The sequence below is a fragment of the Chiloscyllium plagiosum genome, unplaced genomic scaffold, assembly GCF_037043375.1.
Source record: "Chiloscyllium plagiosum isolate Xiang-an unplaced genomic scaffold, Cpla_swu_hap1 HiC_scaffold_22, whole genome shotgun sequence".
Lineage (NCBI taxonomy): Eukaryota > Metazoa > Chordata > Chondrichthyes > Orectolobiformes > Hemiscylliidae > Chiloscyllium > Chiloscyllium plagiosum.
The window spans coordinates 30135988-30155188 of NW_028270160.1; the positions used below are offsets into that span (position 1 = coordinate 30135988).

Here is a 19201-nt window from a genome sequence, read left to right on the forward strand (position 1 = left end):
CCCTCCAGTGCAGATAGAGACCATTATACTGAGTATTCAGTGACCATCCAAAGAGCATAATATATCCCTGAAAGCCTGCATTTACCATGACTAATCTGTCACTGCCACCCCTGTATTTCAATTGTGCAAATTTTGGGAATTAGGTATCCTGTCCCATTTTTCTTGAACAAAGTATATTTATTGGGAAAGAAAGCTGGAATTCTGTCTACAAATAAAATGTTACCCAAGTGCAAGTCGAATAATTGATTACCATAAACCGTGTTTAGTTACTGGGAACCTTCATAATCTGAAACAGTGAGTGCTCTTGTGGTGCAGAGATAGTGTCCCACATGGCATGAGGTACGTCATAATTCGTCCAGTGGGTTGGTTACAAATATTGTTTTTCATGAAGCGCCTTGGGTTTTACATGGATGCAAAGATGAATAGTTGAGTGTCAAGCTAGAGTCTGAATTGTGTAACTAATGCTGCAACAAATTATATAACTAATGCAATAACAAATTTTGTTTGCATTTATTCCAAATGCAAAATAGATGTAGGTTCGTTATTAAAAACATACTATGATTTGGGAGATATTTAGGTGTAATGAGCCACTTTGAGTTGGTTCTGGCTGAGACGTCCCTCTGCAACATCTAGATATTCGACTGATATTTGTGATTTCCCCACAGGCGACCAGAGATTGTCATTGAGCCGATGTAACAGAAGACCGGTCTGAAAATATCCTGTAAGAAGCCTTTGACTAAAGGCAAAATATTGCGGATCTTGGAAATCTGACACCAATAAATCTCTTCTGAGGAAGGTAAAACGAAGAAGTTCAAAGATGTGCAGGCTAGGGGATTGGCCATGCGAAAGTTGTCTTTCGTGTTCAGAGGTGTGTAGGCGAGGTGGATGGCCGTGGGAAATGTGGGGTTATGGGATACCGTAGAGGGCTGCGTCTGGGTGGTATGGTCTTTGGGGGTCGGTACGGACTCAATGGGCGAATGGCAACCTTCCGCACTGTCGGGATTCCACGATCCTAAATTGGGGAAGCTAGAAATCCGAAACAAGAATATAAATTCTTGGAAAAAGTCAGCAGGTTGGTAGCATCTGTAGAGAGAAAGCAGTTAACATTTCGGGTCCAGTGACCCTTCTTTCGAACAGATGCCCTGTGTTTTTCAAGAATCTCTGTACAGTATTTGTTCTACAATATGCCTTGCTCTCTCATTGTTTTCGAACGTGACGAATTTAAGAAAAATGCTTTTTAAAAAAAAAATCCGTCATGTTAACCTCTTTGTAAAAGAGTGAGGGTTCCGTTACTTTGGAGTGATTCGGATATTAGAGGCAGTCGAAAAGGGGACAGACAACGAAGAGATGAGCAGCAGAACCGAGCAACCCTGTGCAGCATCTGGGTATGGAAGAGTCGGTGATAAAGGGGCGGGGGTAGGACTCCTCGTTCAGAGCAGACCAATGAATGCGGCTGGATCTGTTTGATTCATCGGGCTTTTTATAAAGGAGCCACTTCGCTGTTATGAAATTGGAAGTTCGGATAAAGAGGACGGTGTTTTGTTTTGAGTCGGAAATAACTTTATTTGTGTTGTTTACGAAACTTTAGAACTTATAGAAACTTTTTTCTGCCCTCCACATGGTGTGTTTTTGAGCAGTTGTTGATTTACAAGGGATTAATAAGGAGCTGGTGTAATTTTTTGTATGACTTTTTGCAGTGTTACTGGAAGATGCTGTTGTTGGTGTGTGCAGTGCTGGGGAGCAGTTGCTTCCTGCTAGGGGACAGCAGGATCACCAGGCGCTCCCCGAGCTGCCCCCAGCTCTGTGATGTCTCCAGCTGCCCGGAGGTGCCCTCTGACTGCTGGGCAGGGCTGGTGCTGGATGCTTGCGGCTGCTGCCAGCTGTGCGGCGCCGCCGAGGGCGAGTCATGCGGCGGCCGCAGGGACGAGGCCAGGTGCGGGGAAGGGCTGCGCTGCTCAGTGCCGGTAGCGGCCAACCAGGCCAAGCGGCGGATCAAAGGCGTGTGTATCTGTGACAACCGTGAGCCGGTGTGCGGCAGCGACGGCAGCACCTACCGTAATGTGTGTGAGCTGAAGGCGGTGAGCCGGAGGGCACAGGCACTAAACCAACCACCCGTCATCTTCATCCAGAGAGGAGCCTGCGGATTGGGTAAGAGTGCCTCTGAGATGTGTACAATTGTGTTTCAAGTTGCTTCATCAGCACTTCTGAAAATTCCCAATGACTGCACTTAGGGCGATAAATATGTGCCCCCTTGCGCAGTAGTCCATATCTTCAAGCATTAGTGACTATTATTGAAAGCATGAACTTTTCTTTATTCACTTTTTGTTTATAATTAAATTAGTGACTATGCATTTGGCTATAATCCCAGGAACCGGAGTAGGTCAATATTCTTTTGTAATTTAATGCTATTATCTACATTTCTAAAATGCTGTCTAACTTTGTGTCACCAGCAAATTTGGATATATGACTTACTGTGCTATTAGCCAAGTCATGAATAAATAATGTGAATAATTGATCTGTGTGGTTCACAAAAAACCCCACAAAGAACTACAGATGTTGGCAATCTGAAACCAAAACAGAAATGGTTGGAGAAACTCATGGGTCTGGCAGCTTCTGTGGAGAGAAAGCTAAGTTCATGTTTCAGATTCGTCATGCATCAAGGTTTTTGTCCCCGTAGGATACCACTGGTTATGTCCTGTCTTCAGGAATCCTGATGAAAGGCTTTTTCCCAAAACATCAATTCTCCTGCTACTTGGATGCTGCCTCACTGGCTGTGCTTTTCCAGCAGCGCACACTTCAACTCTGATCTCCAGCATCTGCAGTCCTCACTTTCTCCACTGGTTACATCCTGCCAATTTGAATATCTACACATTTTTTCTACTTTTTACTGCCTGCCACTCGACCAGTTTAGAGTCCTATAATCATACAGCACGGAGTCCAACTAGTCCACACCGACCATGTTCCCAAACTAAGCTAGTCCCATCTTAATATGTTTGGCCCATATTCCTGTTTATATTATAGGATATCCACATTGTTACTCTGCCCTGCATCCAACAACTCCTCTGGCAGTTCATTCTGCCCACTAACCACTTGTCTCTTTTTTTTAAAAGTAAAGTTGCCACTCATGTCCTCAAACTTTTCTCCTTTCACATTAAAGATATACCCCCAGTTTTGCACACCCCCACCTTAGGGGAAAAAGAGCCTTGATTTTCACCTTATCTATACCCCCCTTGATTTTCTAAACCTCTAAAGTCACCTCTCAACTTTCTACACTCCAGTGGAAAAAAAAGTCCCAACCTGTTTTTCTAACTCGAACTTTCCATTCCCAGAAACATTCTGGTAAATCTTTCCGGTTTAGTAATATCTTTCCTATAACAGGGCGACCAGAATGGCACACGGTCCTTGAGAAGAGACTTCACTAATGACCTGTGCAACATGACATCCCAACTTCTATACTCAAAGGTTTGTATAATGAAGGGATGTGTGCTAACCACCCTGACTATCTGTGACTTAAATGCTGAAGAATTATGTACCTGAACCCCTGGTTGCTATTGTTCTACAAAGCTACGCAGGGCCCTCCAATAAATTGTGTAAGTCCTGCCCTTGGTTTACTTTACTAAAATGCAATGCCTTGCATTTATTTAAATTAAACTTCATCTGTCACTCCCCAACCCATTAGCCCAATTGATCAAATCCTTGTAATCTGAGATAACCTTCTTCACTGTCCATTACATCGCCAATTTTGCTGTCATCCATGAACTTACCAACCACATCTCCTAATTTCTCATCTAAATCATTTATATAAAAGACGAACAAAAGGGATGGCAGTACCAGTCCCTGTGTAACAGCGCTGGTCACAGGCCTCCAGTCCAAAAAACAGCCCTCCACCACCACCACCACCTGTCTCCTACCGTAAAGCCAATTTTGTATCCAATTGGCAAGCTCATCCTGAATCCTATGTTTACCAGCCATATTATATACATCTATAAGTCTATATGTTTGTATAGGTGCCATAACCTGATATTTTATACACTATTTAGACATATTTACTATGCTGTAGTCAATCTTATGTATGTAAATCATTGTACATCAAATCCCAATGTTCAAGTATCAGACTATTCCAAACATGGAAATCCTTGTGGTCATTCAGTCCTTTCTTTTCTTTCTTGATTAAAGTCAGAATATTCGTTGAGTTAAATTAAATGTGGTAGAATTAAGTTGAGTAGCCTGCGTGTACATAGTAGGGGGAGATGGAGGGAGTGATCTTCATTTCTAAGTTACTTAGATATTTTTGTTACACCTCATGATTATAAATCAATGAAAGGTTAGCGTTCTTACTAAACTGTCTTCTTCACAAAATGGAATATACAAACATTTTTCTATGGAAATGGGCCTACTGTTCCCAATGCCAGCCCAGTATAATGCATTAATTGAAGAATAAATGCTCAAATAGAAGTGTACAAATAATAAGTGCATGGTGAAATGTTAACGGCTTCCATCCAGATGAGTTCTTTGAACAAAGAATCTGGAAAAGATATTTTTTTTTTTAGCTGTAGAGAAAAGGTGGGGATCAGGGGAGGAGGAGCAAATGGAACACATGGCAAAGATCCCCAATAGCAAAAGGCAAAGTGAATTCTAAATGTAATAACAAAGAGATATAGATGAAGAATAGGTGTTAATAGCAGATAAAAATGTCAGCTCTTGAGAGCAAATTCATGCAAAAACTCATGGGGCAAGGGAGTGGAATCAAAATGGAGAACAGAGTTCATGGGCTGAAGTTGTCAAACTTAATATTGTCCTATACAATGTATCTGAACAAAAAAATGAGATGCAGCTCCTCCAGCTTGCATTGGGCTTTGCTGGAACATTTACAATATTCTGTCCTATGTTTGATACAGAGAGCAAGATCATGTACTTAAATGATGTGATCAGAAGGTCAGAGTCTTTCTTGTGTCAGAGCAGATGTGTTTCCCAAACTGATTAATCAATCAGTTTGCATGTGAACTTCAATATAGAGGTGAGCAGTGAAATCAATGAAAAAGATTGAAAAAAGTACAAGTGAAATACTGCTTCACCTGGAAGGTGTATTTTGGGCCTTGGACAGTGAGGAGGGAGATGGTGAAGGGCCGAATGTCAGACCTCCTGCAATTGCATGGTAAGGTGCCAGTGAGGGGGTTGGCATTGATGGGGCACTGGACCATAACATTGTGGAGGGTACAACCCCTGTGAAGTGTTGACAGGGTAGAGAAAGGGGAGATATTTCTGGTGGCACCCTGCTGGAGGTTGTGGAAATGGCAAATGTTACGGTTCTCTTTGGATTTACTATCCATTGTATGCCCTGCATAAGGGACAAGCTAGTTAGGCATGAGGGAGAAAGAAATAGAAAGAGATATGCAAATAGTGTGAGATAATGTACAGTGGCAGTAGGCTCCCATTGAGCACAAACATCAGTGTAAAACTATTGAACTAAATGACCTGCTTCTGTATCAGACAGCCTGCTGAAGAAACTCAGCAGTTCCGGCATCTATGGAAAGAAAAACAGAGTTAACATGTTTTATCCATTATGACTTTTTTTCAAAACTGAAGAGTTCAGTCTCTGAATATATAATACATATACAGTCCTTAAATTGTCCAAGTCCTCTAATAGAACAGGCACTTCACTGTTAGCTGTTCATCTGGTATCTGCTCCTTTCTAGACTTATTTTCTTTCTCCAAGAATATCATTCCCATAGTGAATGCTCTTGCCAGTTTAACTTGTTTCTGATCCACTATCATTGGGAATAGTGGTCCTTTCGGACTGACTGTCATCGGTGAAGTCCCTTCGTCCTAATCAGCCACTTTGCAGTGAAGGACCAATTTCTCCAGTTGTATGTACATATCTGTAGTCATGGCAATATATCTGTTTGGATATGTCACCACATACGATCAAGATGTCGTAGTACCTTAGCACTGGCATTGTCATCACTATTTGGTTGATTCTAGTGAAATCTATTTCTTGCGCTGTTTTCCAGCACCACTGTGACTTTGGCAGGAAGTTTGCATGAAGGCTCATACCTCTGGTGATAAATTAGGTCCCAAGCAATTGCAGCAGATTCTAATTGTGATTTGTGATAGCTCTTTCTCTTGTGTCTTTACATCCATAATTTATCAGATCATCCAGAATAGCTTCCATTCCAAGAAGTACAATGACTCACTTTTGCTGTCTGAGTTGATATCCTTTTGGCCCAGAGGAAATGCCAAACAGCATACACAACCATTTGTGTCTTCCAGATGGCATCCACAATGTAGTTTTACAAACTGCTGCTCTCCTCTAGCTTCAATTGTCAGTAGCATTCTTCACATTGAGGTAGTGTAGACCTTTGCCTTGCAAGTTGAGGCAATATTTCTTTAGTGGTAAGGTTTAAAAGCTTGTGCATGTATGCATATTCTGGGGCCTTTAACTTTCTCAATATTGACTGGGAGTACGATAGTTCAAGTAGTTTAGATGGGTCAGTTTTTCTGCAATGTGTGCAGGAGGGTTTTCTAACACAGTATGTAGACATACCAACAAGGGGAGATGCCATATTTGATTTGGTACTGGGGAATGAACCCGGCCTGGTGTTAAATTTGGCGGTAGGTGAGCATTTTGGCGATAATGATCACAATTCAGTTATGTTTACAATAACAATGGACAGGAATAGGTATATACCACAGAGAAAGAGGTAGAAGTCTGGGAAAGGCAATTATGATGCAATTGGGCAAGATTTAGGATGCATAGGATGGGGAAGGAAACTGCAGGGGATGGACACACTTGAAATGTGGATCTTATTCAAGGAACAGCTATTGCAGGACCTTGATAAGTATCTATCTATCAGGTAGGGAGGTAGCTGTCGAGAGAGGGAGCCATGGCTTACTAAAGAAGTTGAAGCTCTTGTCAAGAGAAAGAAGACTTATGTGAGGATGAGGTGTGAAAGCGCAGTTAGGGGGATTGAGAGTTATAAGTTAGTCAGAAAAGATCTAAAGAGAGGGCTAAGAAGAGCGAGGGGGGGACATGAGAAGTTGTTGGTGGACAGGATCAAGGAAAACCTTGAGGCCTTCCACAGGTATATCAGGAATAAAAGAATGACGAGAGTAAGATTAGGGCCAATCAAAGACAGTAGTGAAAGTTGTGTGCGGAATCTGAGGACATAGGGAAGCACTTAATGAATATTTTTTCGTCAGTATTCACATTGGAAAAGGGCAATGTTAGTGAGGATACAGGCTACAAGATTAGATGGGATTGCGGTTGACAAAATGGAGGTTTTAGCAACTTTGGAAGATCTGCAAATAGATAAGACCCCTGGGTCAGATGGGATTTATCCTTGGATTCTCTGGGAAGCCAGGGAGGAGATTGCAGAGCTTTGGCTTTGATCTTTTATGCCATCATTGTCGACAGGAGTAGTGCGAGAAGACTGGAGGATGGCAAATGTTGTTCTCTTGTTTAAGAAGGGGAGTCAGGACAACCCTGGTAATTATAGGCCATTGAATCGTACTTCAGTTGGGTAAGGTATTGGAAAAGGTTATAAGAGATAGGATTTATAATCATCTGGAAAGGAATAATTTGATTAGGGATAGTCAACACAGTTTTGTGAAGGTTATGTCGTGCCTAACTAACCTTATCAAGTTCTTCAAGAAGGTGACTGAACAGGTGGATGAAGGTAAAGCAGATGATGTGGTGTTTATGGACTTCAGTAAGGCATTTCATAAGGTTCCACATAGGCTATTGCACAAAATACGGAGTTTTCGAATTGAAAGTGATTTAATGGTTTGGATCAGAAATTGGCTAGCTGAAAGAAGACAAAGGGTGGTGGTTAATGGGAAATGTTCATCCTGGAGCTCTTGGAGTTACTAGTGGTGTGCCGCAAGGATCTGTTTTGTGGCCACTGCTGTTTGTCATTTTTATAAATGATCTAGATGTGGGCGTAGAAGGATGGGTTAGTAAATTTGTGGATGATACTAAGGTAGGCAGAGCTGTGGATAGGGCCAAAAGATGTTGTGGGTTACAGAGAGAAATAGATAAGATGCAGAGCTGGGCTGAGAAGTGGCAAATGGAGTTTAATGCAGAAAAGTCAGAGGTAGTTAACTTCGGAAGAAGTAACAGGAATGCAGAGTACTGGGCTAATGGTAAAATCTTGGCAGTGTGGATGAATAGAGAAATCTCTGTGTCCAGATGCATAAATCGCTGAAAGTTGCCACCAAGGTTGGTAGGGTTGTTAAGAAGGCATATGGTTTATTGGCGTTTATTGGTATGGGGGATTGAGTTTCGGAACCACTAGGTCAAGCTTCAGCTGGACAAGGCACTGGTAAGGCCGCACCTGGAGTATTGAGGGCAGTTGTGGACACGACATTATAGGAAGAATGTAGAAGTTTCAGAAAGGGTACAGCAAAGATTTACTAGGATGTTGCCTGATATGGAAGGAAGGTCTTATGAGGAAAGGCTGAGGGAATTGAGGCTGTTTTTGTTGGAGAGAAGAAGATTGCGAGGTGACTTAATTGAGACGTGTAAGATAATCAGGGTTAGATAGTGTGGATAGTGAGAGCCTTTTTCCTTGGATGGTGAAGGCTAATACAAGGGGACATGGATTTAGGACAGATATCAGGGGTAGTTTCTTTAGTAGGGGCATGGAATGGCCTGCCTGCAACAGTAGTAGACTTGCTGACATTAAGGGCATTTATATGGGCATTGGACATATGGATAATAATGGAAGTGTAGGTTAGATGGGCATCAGATTAATTTCACAGGTTGGTGCAACATAGAGGGCCAAAGGGCTTGTACTGCGCTGTTATGTTCTATGTTTTCCTGATTTTTTTTCTTTTTACTGCTGTAGGAGTTGTCTTTTTTTTTGATGACTTGTCTTACAGGTTGGACTTGGGAGATGCTGGGTTGGTCTTATGTTTCATCTGTTTCAAGGTTATAATCACCAGGAAGACAGCCAAGACCTGTAAAAAGCATGGTAGCCAGCTTCAAATATCTGTCCAGCAGTCAACAGCTCAGTAGGCTGCAAAATGCTTCAGGTCTCTTCTGGCACATCTAGGGTTACTAGTCCAAGCTTTAGCCTTGCTTCAGTTGAGATGAGTGGGTTTTGCTTAACATCTTCAATTTGAAACTCCATATCTCCATTCATCTCATTGCATTGGTCTCTCTGATTTATTTAACATCTTGGGATGATTATTATTCCATCGCAGCCTTAACTGTAACCTAAAGGCCTTCATTTCTGAGTCACTATCTACAGTGACTTTACAAAGATCAGTGAAACTCCTCATGTTGCATGAAGCATGGCATCTATCTGACACAAAATTCAATTGATGCTCTCCTTCCACAGTCATCATTCTACCAATCACAAACAGTTTATCAAACTTTAGACCTGACTGCATTAATGTGTTGTCAAAAAGTGTGGCACTGGAAAAGCACTTTTCATGCAGCATCCAAAATGAGCAGGAGAGTTGATATTTTGGGCATAAGCTTTTCATCAGGAATGTTGATGAAACATCAGCTCTCCTGCTCCTCAGATGCTGCCTGACATGCTGTGCTTTTCCAGCACCATACTTTTTTGACTCTGATATTCAGCATCTGCAGGCCTCAATTTCTCCTGTGTCAATCTGTTGCCTGATGGAGAGAGACTAGTCAGGTTTGTCAACTTTCATCTCCCCAGTCGTCCTCATTATAGGCATTCTTTGCTTCTCCCAAACTAAATACTTGTGTGCAAAGCAATTTGGCTGCTTCTGCTGGATATGCATCCTTTTTGTTTTGTATGATGTCCTCCCCAATTTTTACATCCTCCCCTCTGGCTTCAATCTTTCTGCAGGTTTTCCGGCCAACATTTATTTCTTTGTTTTAATTTGTTCTCATCTAGCCCAGTATATATTTAGCATATGCAAAGTTTCATTGTTCTCCCAACAATGCACTGATGATTGATGATCTCTGATATATTTTGAAAGCTTTCTTGAGACAGTTTCTCTCTCTTAGCAGATGTTCTCTCATAGAATTTTCTTGAGCATAAGAGGTCCTGCTTATCTCCAAGCTTCTCTTTCATGGGGCCACATTCTCAGGATTCAGTTGGCTGTAGCAATGTGGTCACATTCTGAGCAGTAGTCTTCCTTTCCCCTTAAGCTATTTTGAACAAAGAATGTTCATATATAACGTTAATATGTAGTTCAAATTGTCTTCAAACTCTACACTGTTTTTTCTGCTCCTCAATGAGATATAGGCTGCAAACAACTTGGATTCCTCCTTTCTTCAGCAATGATGACGGTATCATAGTTTTGTCACTGAGAGTGGGCAATAAAAATCATATCTCCTTTCACTTCTACAGTAGCAGGGAGCGCAAAATGCAGAAACTGCTGTTTTTTTTTAAATTGCTTTCTTTCAATAACTTCGAGGAAAAAGTGAGGACTGCAGATGCTGGAGATCAGAGTTGAAAATGTGTCGCTGGAAAAGCACAGCAGGTCAGGCAGCATCCAAGGAACAGGAGAATCGACGTTTCGGGCATAAGCCCTTCTTCAGTTGAACCCAGATTTCTCCAGTTTCCTCATTTCCCCTCCCCCCACCTAGTCTCAGTCAAATCCCTCGAACTCAGCACCGCCTTCCTAACCTGCAATCTTCTTCCTGACCTCTCCGCCCCCACCCCACTCCGGCCTATCACCCTCACCTTGACCTCCTTCCACCTATCGCATTTCCAACGCCCCTCCCCGAAGTCCCTCCTCCCTACCTTTTATCTTAGCCTGCTGGACACACTTTCCTCATTCCTGAAGAAGGGCTTATGCCCGGAACGTCGATTCTCCTGTTCCTTGGATGCTGCCTGACCTGCTGCGCTTTTCCAGCAACACATTTTCAGCTTCTTTCAATAACTGTCTTACAACTCTGAAAGATTAGTGTTTTCAGTAGCCCCACTCTGACAGCATGTTCCAAGTGATGTGCATTGAATGGAAGCCACTGGTTCCATACATTATTTACAGTGTAGAAGTTATATTGACTGCAGCAAGCCCACCAGTACATGCAGGATACAATGATATTTCTCCAAATAGTGATTTTTATTTTCCTTCCCAGCTAACATCATTTCTATTTTTAATGCATAGATCAGAAGGGGATTTTGGCTTTCATGGTCATTTAAAAAAAAATCACTCACGGGATGTGGGTGTCACTGCAGCTATTATTGCCCATCCATAGTTACCTTTGAGAAGGTGATGATGAGCTGCCGCCTTGAACAGTTGCTGTTCATTTGCTATAGGTAGGCGCGCAATGACCTGAGGGAAGGAATTCCACAACACTGAAAGATAAATTTCCAAGTCAGGATGGTGTGTAGAGGGGAACTCGCAGGAGATGGGGTTCCAATATATCTGCTGCTCTTGTGGATGGAAGTAGTCATAGGTTTGGACCACACAATAATTATTCGAGAAGAATCTTTGGACGGACCTTCAGGGAAACTCAAGTTAATGGCCCTCCTATCCTGAAGGGACATTTGAATAATTTTGACATCTTTAGGTCCATCTCACTGGCATAAGATAAGTCTTAAATCTCATTAATTTCAGAATAGTCCATAGAACAGGGATCTCTTGAGTTTCTTTGGTCAGATGTCACCTGACTGCCTTTGTGATGAAGAAAATAGTTACTTGTTATTTGGTTTCTTTTTTTAGCCACTTTAAGACAAATGCATAATCTTCTGGTAATTAAACTAGTCTGCTTTGGGGTTGAATTGCCTCTCACTTTCAGTGCGGATTTAGTGTTTACCCAAAAATAAATATGCACACAGTGCAATCTTTTAAATTACTTGATTTCCTCAAAATCAACTTTGGAAGTTCTGGAAATGTATTACAATGTTCTTCAGTACTTAATTTTTCAAGGAAATGAAAAGAAAGAACTCAAATGCAAATTTGTTGCAGATCTAAAACGTTTTGCTGTTGTTTGCATAAGACATAGGAGTGTAAGTAAGGCCATTCGGCCCATCGAGTCCACTCCGCCATTTAATCATGGCTGATGGGCATTTCAACTCTGCTTACCAGCATTCTCCCTGTAGCCCTTAATTCCCTGTGACATCAAGAATTTATCAATCTCTGCCTTGAAGACACTTAGCGTCCTGGCCTCCACTGCACTCTGCGGCAATGAATTCCACAGACCCACCACTCTCTGGCTGAAGAAATGTCTCCGCATTTCTGTTCTGAATTGACCCCCTCTAATTCTAAGGCTGTGCCCACGGGTACTAGTCTCCCCGCCTAACGGAAACAATTTCTTAGCGTCCACCCTTTCCAAGCCATGTATTATCTTGTGAGTTTCTATTAGATCTCCCCTTAACCTTCTAAACTCCAATGAGTACAATCCCAGGATCCTCAGCTGTTCCTCGTATGTTAGACCTACCATTCCAGGGATCATCCGTATGAATCTCTGCTGGACACCCTCCAGTGCCAGTATGTCCCTCCTGAGGTGTGGGGCCCAAAACTGGACACACTACTCCAAATGGGGTGTAACCAGAGCTTTATAAAGTCTCAGTAGGACATCGCTGCTTTTATATTCCAACCCTCTTGAAATCAATGACAACATTGCATTCGCTTTCTTAATCACGGACTCAACATGCATGTTTACCTTTTAGAGAATCCTCGACTAGCACTCCCAGATCCCTTTGTACTTTGGCTTTATGGATTTTCTCACTGACTAGAAAGTAGTCCATGCTTGTATTCTTTTTTCCAAAGTACAAGACCTCGCATTTGCTCACATTGAACTTCATCAGTCATTTCCTGGACCACTCTCCCAAACTGTCTGGATCTTTCTGCAGCCTCCCCACGTCCTCAGTACTACCTGTCTGTCCACCTAACTTCGTATCATCGGCAAACTTCGCTAGAATGCCCCCAGTCCCTTCATCCAGATCATTAATATATAACGTGAACAGCTGCGCCCCAACACTGAACCCTGCGGGACACCGCTTGTCACCGGCTGCCATTCCGAAAAAGAACCTCTTATCCCAACTCTCTGCCTTCTGTCAGACAGCCAATCCTCAATCCATGCTAGTAGCTCACCTCAAACACCATGGGCCCTCACCTTAATCAGCAGCGTCCTGTGTGGCAGCTTATCAAAGGTCTTTTGGAAGTCTAGATAGACCACATCCACTGGTTTCCCTGGTCTAACCTACTTGTCACCTCTTCAAAGAATTCTAACAGGTTTGTCAGGCACAACCTCCCCTTGCTAAATCCATGTTGACTTGTTTTAATCCGACCCTGCTCTTCCAAGAATTTAGAAACCTTGTCCTTAATGATGGATTCTAGAATTTTACCAACAACCGAGGTTTGCATATCTTGCAAGCAGCTTTATCATGAATTAACTTGGACAAAATACAAATTGAACTATCATTTAGAAATTTATTTGCAACTTAAGATGGGTTTTCAAAGAAAACAGAGCCACTGAAATATAAATACTGAACAAACAGGCTGTCTTAAAGATCTTGAGGTTTTGGCAACTGTTTCTAATATGTTTTGTGAGAATTATCCATCTAGATTGAAGTAGACATTCTAATCATAGAATGGAATTTCTTGCCCTAATTGACTGACTGTGGTGAATTACGCACTGAATCCCAACATTCTGGTCAAGTGCCTATCTTGAATGTTGCTGTTGGAGGCCCAAAATGCTTAATTTTCCCTTCAAATCTCCACCTGCTTGTCCTCCACCCAAAAAGAGGAACATCCCTGTTACCTTCTGACCTACTCTAACACTTTTATCAATATGGGGATGACTCCATCAAATTAGCTACAATCTTACATATGGACAACCCAGAATATTTAGCAAACTGACAACATGGAATTATTGAAACATTCATATATGACATCATTCCCGAAACCTCAGTCACCATTATCATTCTAATTGACTGTCCTTGATCATCATTTTCAGTTCAAACCATAGCTGCAGAGATCAGACCTGTTTCACCATCCTTATGAAGCTCTAAGAGACTACACAGCAGATCCCACCCACTGAATATTTTGACCACTCCCCTTAATCTGATTCAAACCTTGTGACTACAAGGATGCACTATCATTTTGCTTGTTGCTTAATATACATGTTAAGAAACATCAAAGCTAAGTAAAACCCTTACTGTGTGCACCTACATATACACTGTACATATCTGGCAATATATGCAGGCAGCACGGTGGCTCAGTGGTTAGTACTGCAGCCTCACAGCGCCAGGGACCCAGGTTCGATTCCAGCCTCAGGTGACTGTCTGTCTGTGTGGAGTGTGCACAATCTCCCTGTGTCTGTGTGGGTTTCCTCCGGGTGCTCCAGTTTCCTCCCACAATCCAAAGATGTGCAGGTCAGGTGAATTGGCCATGCTAAATTGTCCATAGTGTTAGATGCATTAGTCAGGGGTAAATATAGGGTAGGGGAATGAGTCTGAGTGGGTTACTCTTCAGAGGGTCGGTGTGGACTTGTTGAGCCGAAGGATCCATTTCCATATTGTAGGGAATCTAATCTAATCTTAACAAAGCATGCAAAGCTATTTAATCAATTAGTGAGCTTTTTTTTTAAAAAAATTATTCTTTAGGAACCTTAGGCTTGTTTTGTAGTCTTTTGTTAAAGCAATGTATTTTCCAAGGGAATCAAAACTGTTATTTGTGGGGCTTTCCAAAGCCTGCCTTCACACACATCTAATAGGCAGCCATGCAAAAACACAGAAAAAATGCCAACCATTTGGACAAATCAATGATAGCATGTCAATCTATGGGATCACCTCTGCTCATTATGTTCAGTGACATTGTAAGTTTGGTCTAAACAAATGTCCTATATTGTTGTTGCACCTAGTAGACAGGAAGAACTATTTCCCCAGTTTAAGTTAACTCCACTAAACAACCTGAGCAACCTGAGGGTTCAGTTCCTGCCTTGGGCAGCTGTCTGTGTGGAGTTTGCACGTTCTCCCCGTATCTGCGTGGGTTTCCTCCGTGTCCTCCAGTTTCCTCCCACAATCCAAAGATGTGCAGTTGAGGTGAATTGACCATGCTAAATTGCCCGTAGTGTTAGGTGCAGGGGTAAAAGTAAGGGAATGGGTCTGGGTGGGTTGCTCTCTGGAGGGTCGGTGCGGACTTGTTGGGCTGAAGGGCCTGTTTCCACACTGTAGGGAATCTAAGAACCTAAGAATGATACACTAAAGTTAAACCAAGAGTTGCAAATATTTTAGACCTCCTGAAGAAGGGTCATTGCACTTGAAACATTAACTGTGTTTTCTCTCCACAGATGCTGCCAGACCTGCAGAGTTTCTCCAGCAATTTCTGTTTTTGTGTTTAACCATGAAACACACTGACAGTTTTGATACATTGGGCAATATCAGAAATATTTCAAGACTACAATCTACGTTTTGGTAACTAGTACATATTGAATATGGGATTTCTGAATGTGACTTAGTAGACTTGTCAAATGCTAAATGAATGAAAAATTTAATTGAGCAGTGTTCAAATTGATAATGACTACTTACTGCTAAGACTTGATAGAAAATGGTGAAGTGGAAAGGCTGTAACAGGCATTAAAAAAAACTTGATCCCTGCAATGTCTGGCAGTGTTACTTGAAACATGTTTTGGAAGTTATTAGCTGCTGATCTGTGTCATAGTGCTGTTTACCCAAACCTCATCCTTTCTTTTAAAACCCAACTTTAGGTAATGCTCCAGCACTTTCTCAGTATTTAATCTGAATGGCTACTTTGTTGTTAAAGATCATAAGGAACCCTGTTTTACTCAACTCTTTAGGATGTTTAAGTACAATAATTTCAACGAATCCCATTTTCAAGATCTTATCAGTATTTAAGCATAGTGAACATCTTGACTCAGCCCATAGATCATGTCGATAATGCAAGTTTGAGCAATGTTACTGCAAACCAAATACTGCAAAGTTTGAGTCAATAAAAGTACATTGGCTTGGCTTTTCCTTACACAACAGTGATGCATGATGAGATGTTTATTACTATTGAACACACCCGTGACATCACTACTTCAGAATATCTCACAAGCTGAAACCTATAACTTGTGGGCCATCTTAATCAGCCCCAGAGAAATCCACAATAAGAATTCTACAGTTTTGATGCTTAAAGTGGCAAAAACCATTCATTAGTGAATTTTGTCTGTTTGTACACATCTTACACAGATTGAGTCCAAACCGTGGGCATGTAGCAATCAGAGGTAACCATTGGCGAAACATGACTAAACCGGAAAAAATTAACCCTGTTATCCAGAATATTAGTGCTGCTTCTGACATCGTCAGGGCTAAGAAGCTGGAGTGGACATATGGAGAGAGAGGCGGAGAGTGGGCATTTGGAGTAAGAGATGATGGGCTGGGAAGTGGGGACGTGGTAGCAAATGTAAGAGAATGAGTGTTTGGTGGAATTTATTGGTATTAGTAATGAATAGCAACTAAATAAATCTGCGAAAACAAAATGGATAGTTTTTTAGAATGTGTCTGTTGTGGGGAGGGGGGAATGTAAGACCATAAGAAATAGGAGTGGAAGTAGGGCCATTTGGCCCATCGAGCCACTCTACCATTCAATCATGGCTGATGGGCATTTCAATGCCACTTACCCGTATTCTCCCCATATCCCTTAATTCTTTGTGAGATTAAGAACTTATCAATCTCTGCTTTGAAGATATTTAATGTCCCGGTCTCCATTGCGCTCCGTGGCAGTGAATTCCACAGTCTCACCACTCTCTGGCTGAAGAAAAGTCTCCTTATTTCCTCCTCTAATTCTAAGGCTGTGCCCACGAGTCCTAGTATCCCCACCTGATGGAAACAACTTCCCAGCATCCACCTTTTCTAAACCATGCATTATCTTGTAAGTTTCTATTCGATCTCCCCTCAACCTCCTGAACTCTAACGAATACGATCTCAGGATCCTCATCCTGTTAGGCCTACCATTCCAGGGATCATCTGTGTCAATCTCCGCTGGACATGCTGCAGTGGCAGTATGTCTTTGCTGAAGTGAGGTGCCCAAAACTGGACACAGTATTTTAAATGGGGCGTAGCCAGAGCTTTATAAAGTCTCAGTAGCACATCATTGCTTTTATATTCCAACCCTCTTGAAATAAGTGACAACATTACATTTGCTTTCTTAACCATGGACTCAACCTGCAAGCTAACCTTTAGAGAATCCTGTACCAGCACTCCCAAATCCCTTTGTACTTTGGCTTTATGAATTTTCTCACTGTTTAGAAAATAGCCCATGCCTGTATTCTTTTTTTTTCAAAGTACAAGACTTAGTATTTGCTCGTATTGAATTTCATCAGTCATTTCTTGGACCATTCTCCTAAACTGTCTAAATCTTTCTGCAGCCCCCCACCTTCTCAGGACTACCCGCCTGTCCACGTAACTTTATATCATCAGCGAACTTTGCCAGAAGGTCCCCAGTCTCCTCTTCAAGATCATTAGTATATAAAGTGAACAGCTGCGGCCACAACACTGAACCCTTCGGGACACCACTTGTCACCAGCTGCCATTCTGAAAAAGAACCTTTTATCCCAACTCTCTGCCTTCTGTCAGACAGCCAATCCTCAATCCATACCAGTAGCTCACCTCGAACACCATGGACCCTCACCTTACTCAGCAGCCTCCTGTGAGGCAACTTATCAAAGGCCTTTTGAAAGTCTCGGTAGATAATATCCACTGGGTTTCCCTGGTGTATCCTACTTGTTATCTCTTCAAAGAATTCTAACAGGTTTGTCAGGCATGACCTCCTCTTACTAAATCCATGCTGACTTGTTCTAATTTGACTCTGCACTTCCAAGAATTTAGAAATCTTATTCCCTAACAACGGCCTCTAGAATTTTATCTACAACTGAGGTTAGGCTAAACGGCCTATAATTTTCCATCTTTTGGCTTGATCCTTTCTTGAACAAGGGGGTTACAACAGTGACTTTCCAAATATCTGGGACTTTCCCTGACTCCAGTGATTTTTGAAAGATTACAACCAACGCCTCTGTTATTTCTTCAGCCACATCCTTCAGAACTCTAGGATGTAGCCCATCCGGGCCAGGAGATTTATCAGTTTTTAGACTTTTTAGCTTTTCTAGCACTTTCTGTTTTGTTATGGCTACCATACTCAACTTAATTACTCATGACTTCCACTGTGAAGACTGACACAAAGTATTTATTAAGTTCTTCAGCTGTTTCCTTGTCTCCCATCACTATCCTTCCTGCATCAATTTGAAACGGCTCGATCTCTCCTTTTGCCTTTCATTTGTTTCTTATGTATTGAAAGAAACTTTTACTATCATTTCTAATATTACTGGTTAGTTTACCTTCATGTTTGATCCTCTCCTTCCTTATTTCTCTCGGTTAACCTCTGTTTGTTTTTGTGGTCTTCCAAATCTTCTGATTTCCCAGTGCTCCTGGCCACTTTATAGGTGCTCTCTTTTTCTGTGATACATTTCCTGAGTTCCTTCATCAGCCATGGTTGTCGAATTTCCACCCCTCCCACAGGTAATCTTTCTTTTCTTTGGGATGAACCTCTGTACTGTGTCCTCAACTACACCCAGAAACTCCTGTCATTGTTGCTCGACTGTCTTCCCCACTAGGCTCTGCTTCCAGTCAATTTTCGTCTGTTCCTCTCTCATGCCCCTGTAAATACCTTTATTTAACTGTAACACCATTACATCCGATTTTGCCTTCTCTCTTTTGAACTGCAGACTGAACTTTACCATATTATGATCACTGCCTCCTAAGCGTTCCCTAACTTTAAGATCTTTCGTAAAGTCTGGCATGTTACATAGCACTAAGTCCAGAATAGCCTGCTCTCTTGTGGGTTTCATCACCCGCTGTTTCAAAAAGCCATCCTGTAAGCATTCCATGAATTCCCTTTCTTTGGCTCCACCGGTAACATAATTCACCCAGTCCATTTTCATATTGAAGTCCCCCACGATCTCCGTGACCTTGCCTTTCTGACATGTCCTATCTATTTCCCAGTACACCTTGCACCCCTGGTTCTGACCACTGCCGGGACGCTAAATGTCTTCAAGGCCGAGATTGATAGATTCTTGTTGTCTAGAGGAATTAAGGGCTACGGGGAGAACGCTGGTAAGTGGAGCTGAAATGCGCATCAGCCATGATTCAATGGCGGAGTGGACTCGATGGGCCGAATGGCCTTACTTCCACTCCTATGTCTTATGGTCTTATGGTCTGTACATAACTCCCATTATGGTTTTTTTGCCTTTATGGTTCCTCAACTCCAC

General features: G+C 42.0%; 1 protein-coding gene across 2 annotated transcripts in view; it reads left to right on the forward strand.

Moving 5' to 3' along the window:
• Positions 1 to 660: 660 nt before the first annotated feature.
• htra1b (HtrA serine peptidase 1b) overlaps positions 661 to 19201 on the forward strand; it is a 59542-nt gene continuing 41001 nt past the window's right edge. Inside the window, exons 1-2 of one of the 2 annotated variants that reach the window (XM_087998923.1) lie at positions 661 to 796; positions 1698 to 2148. In XM_087998923.1, coding sequence (XP_087855049.1) covers positions 1710 to 2148 — 439 coding nt within the window. In that variant the 5' untranslated portion in view covers positions 661 to 796; positions 1698 to 1709. Of the gene's footprint in view, positions 797 to 1497; positions 2149 to 19201 lie in introns of those variants that run through there. The other variant, XM_087998922.1, reaches the window with a different exon arrangement.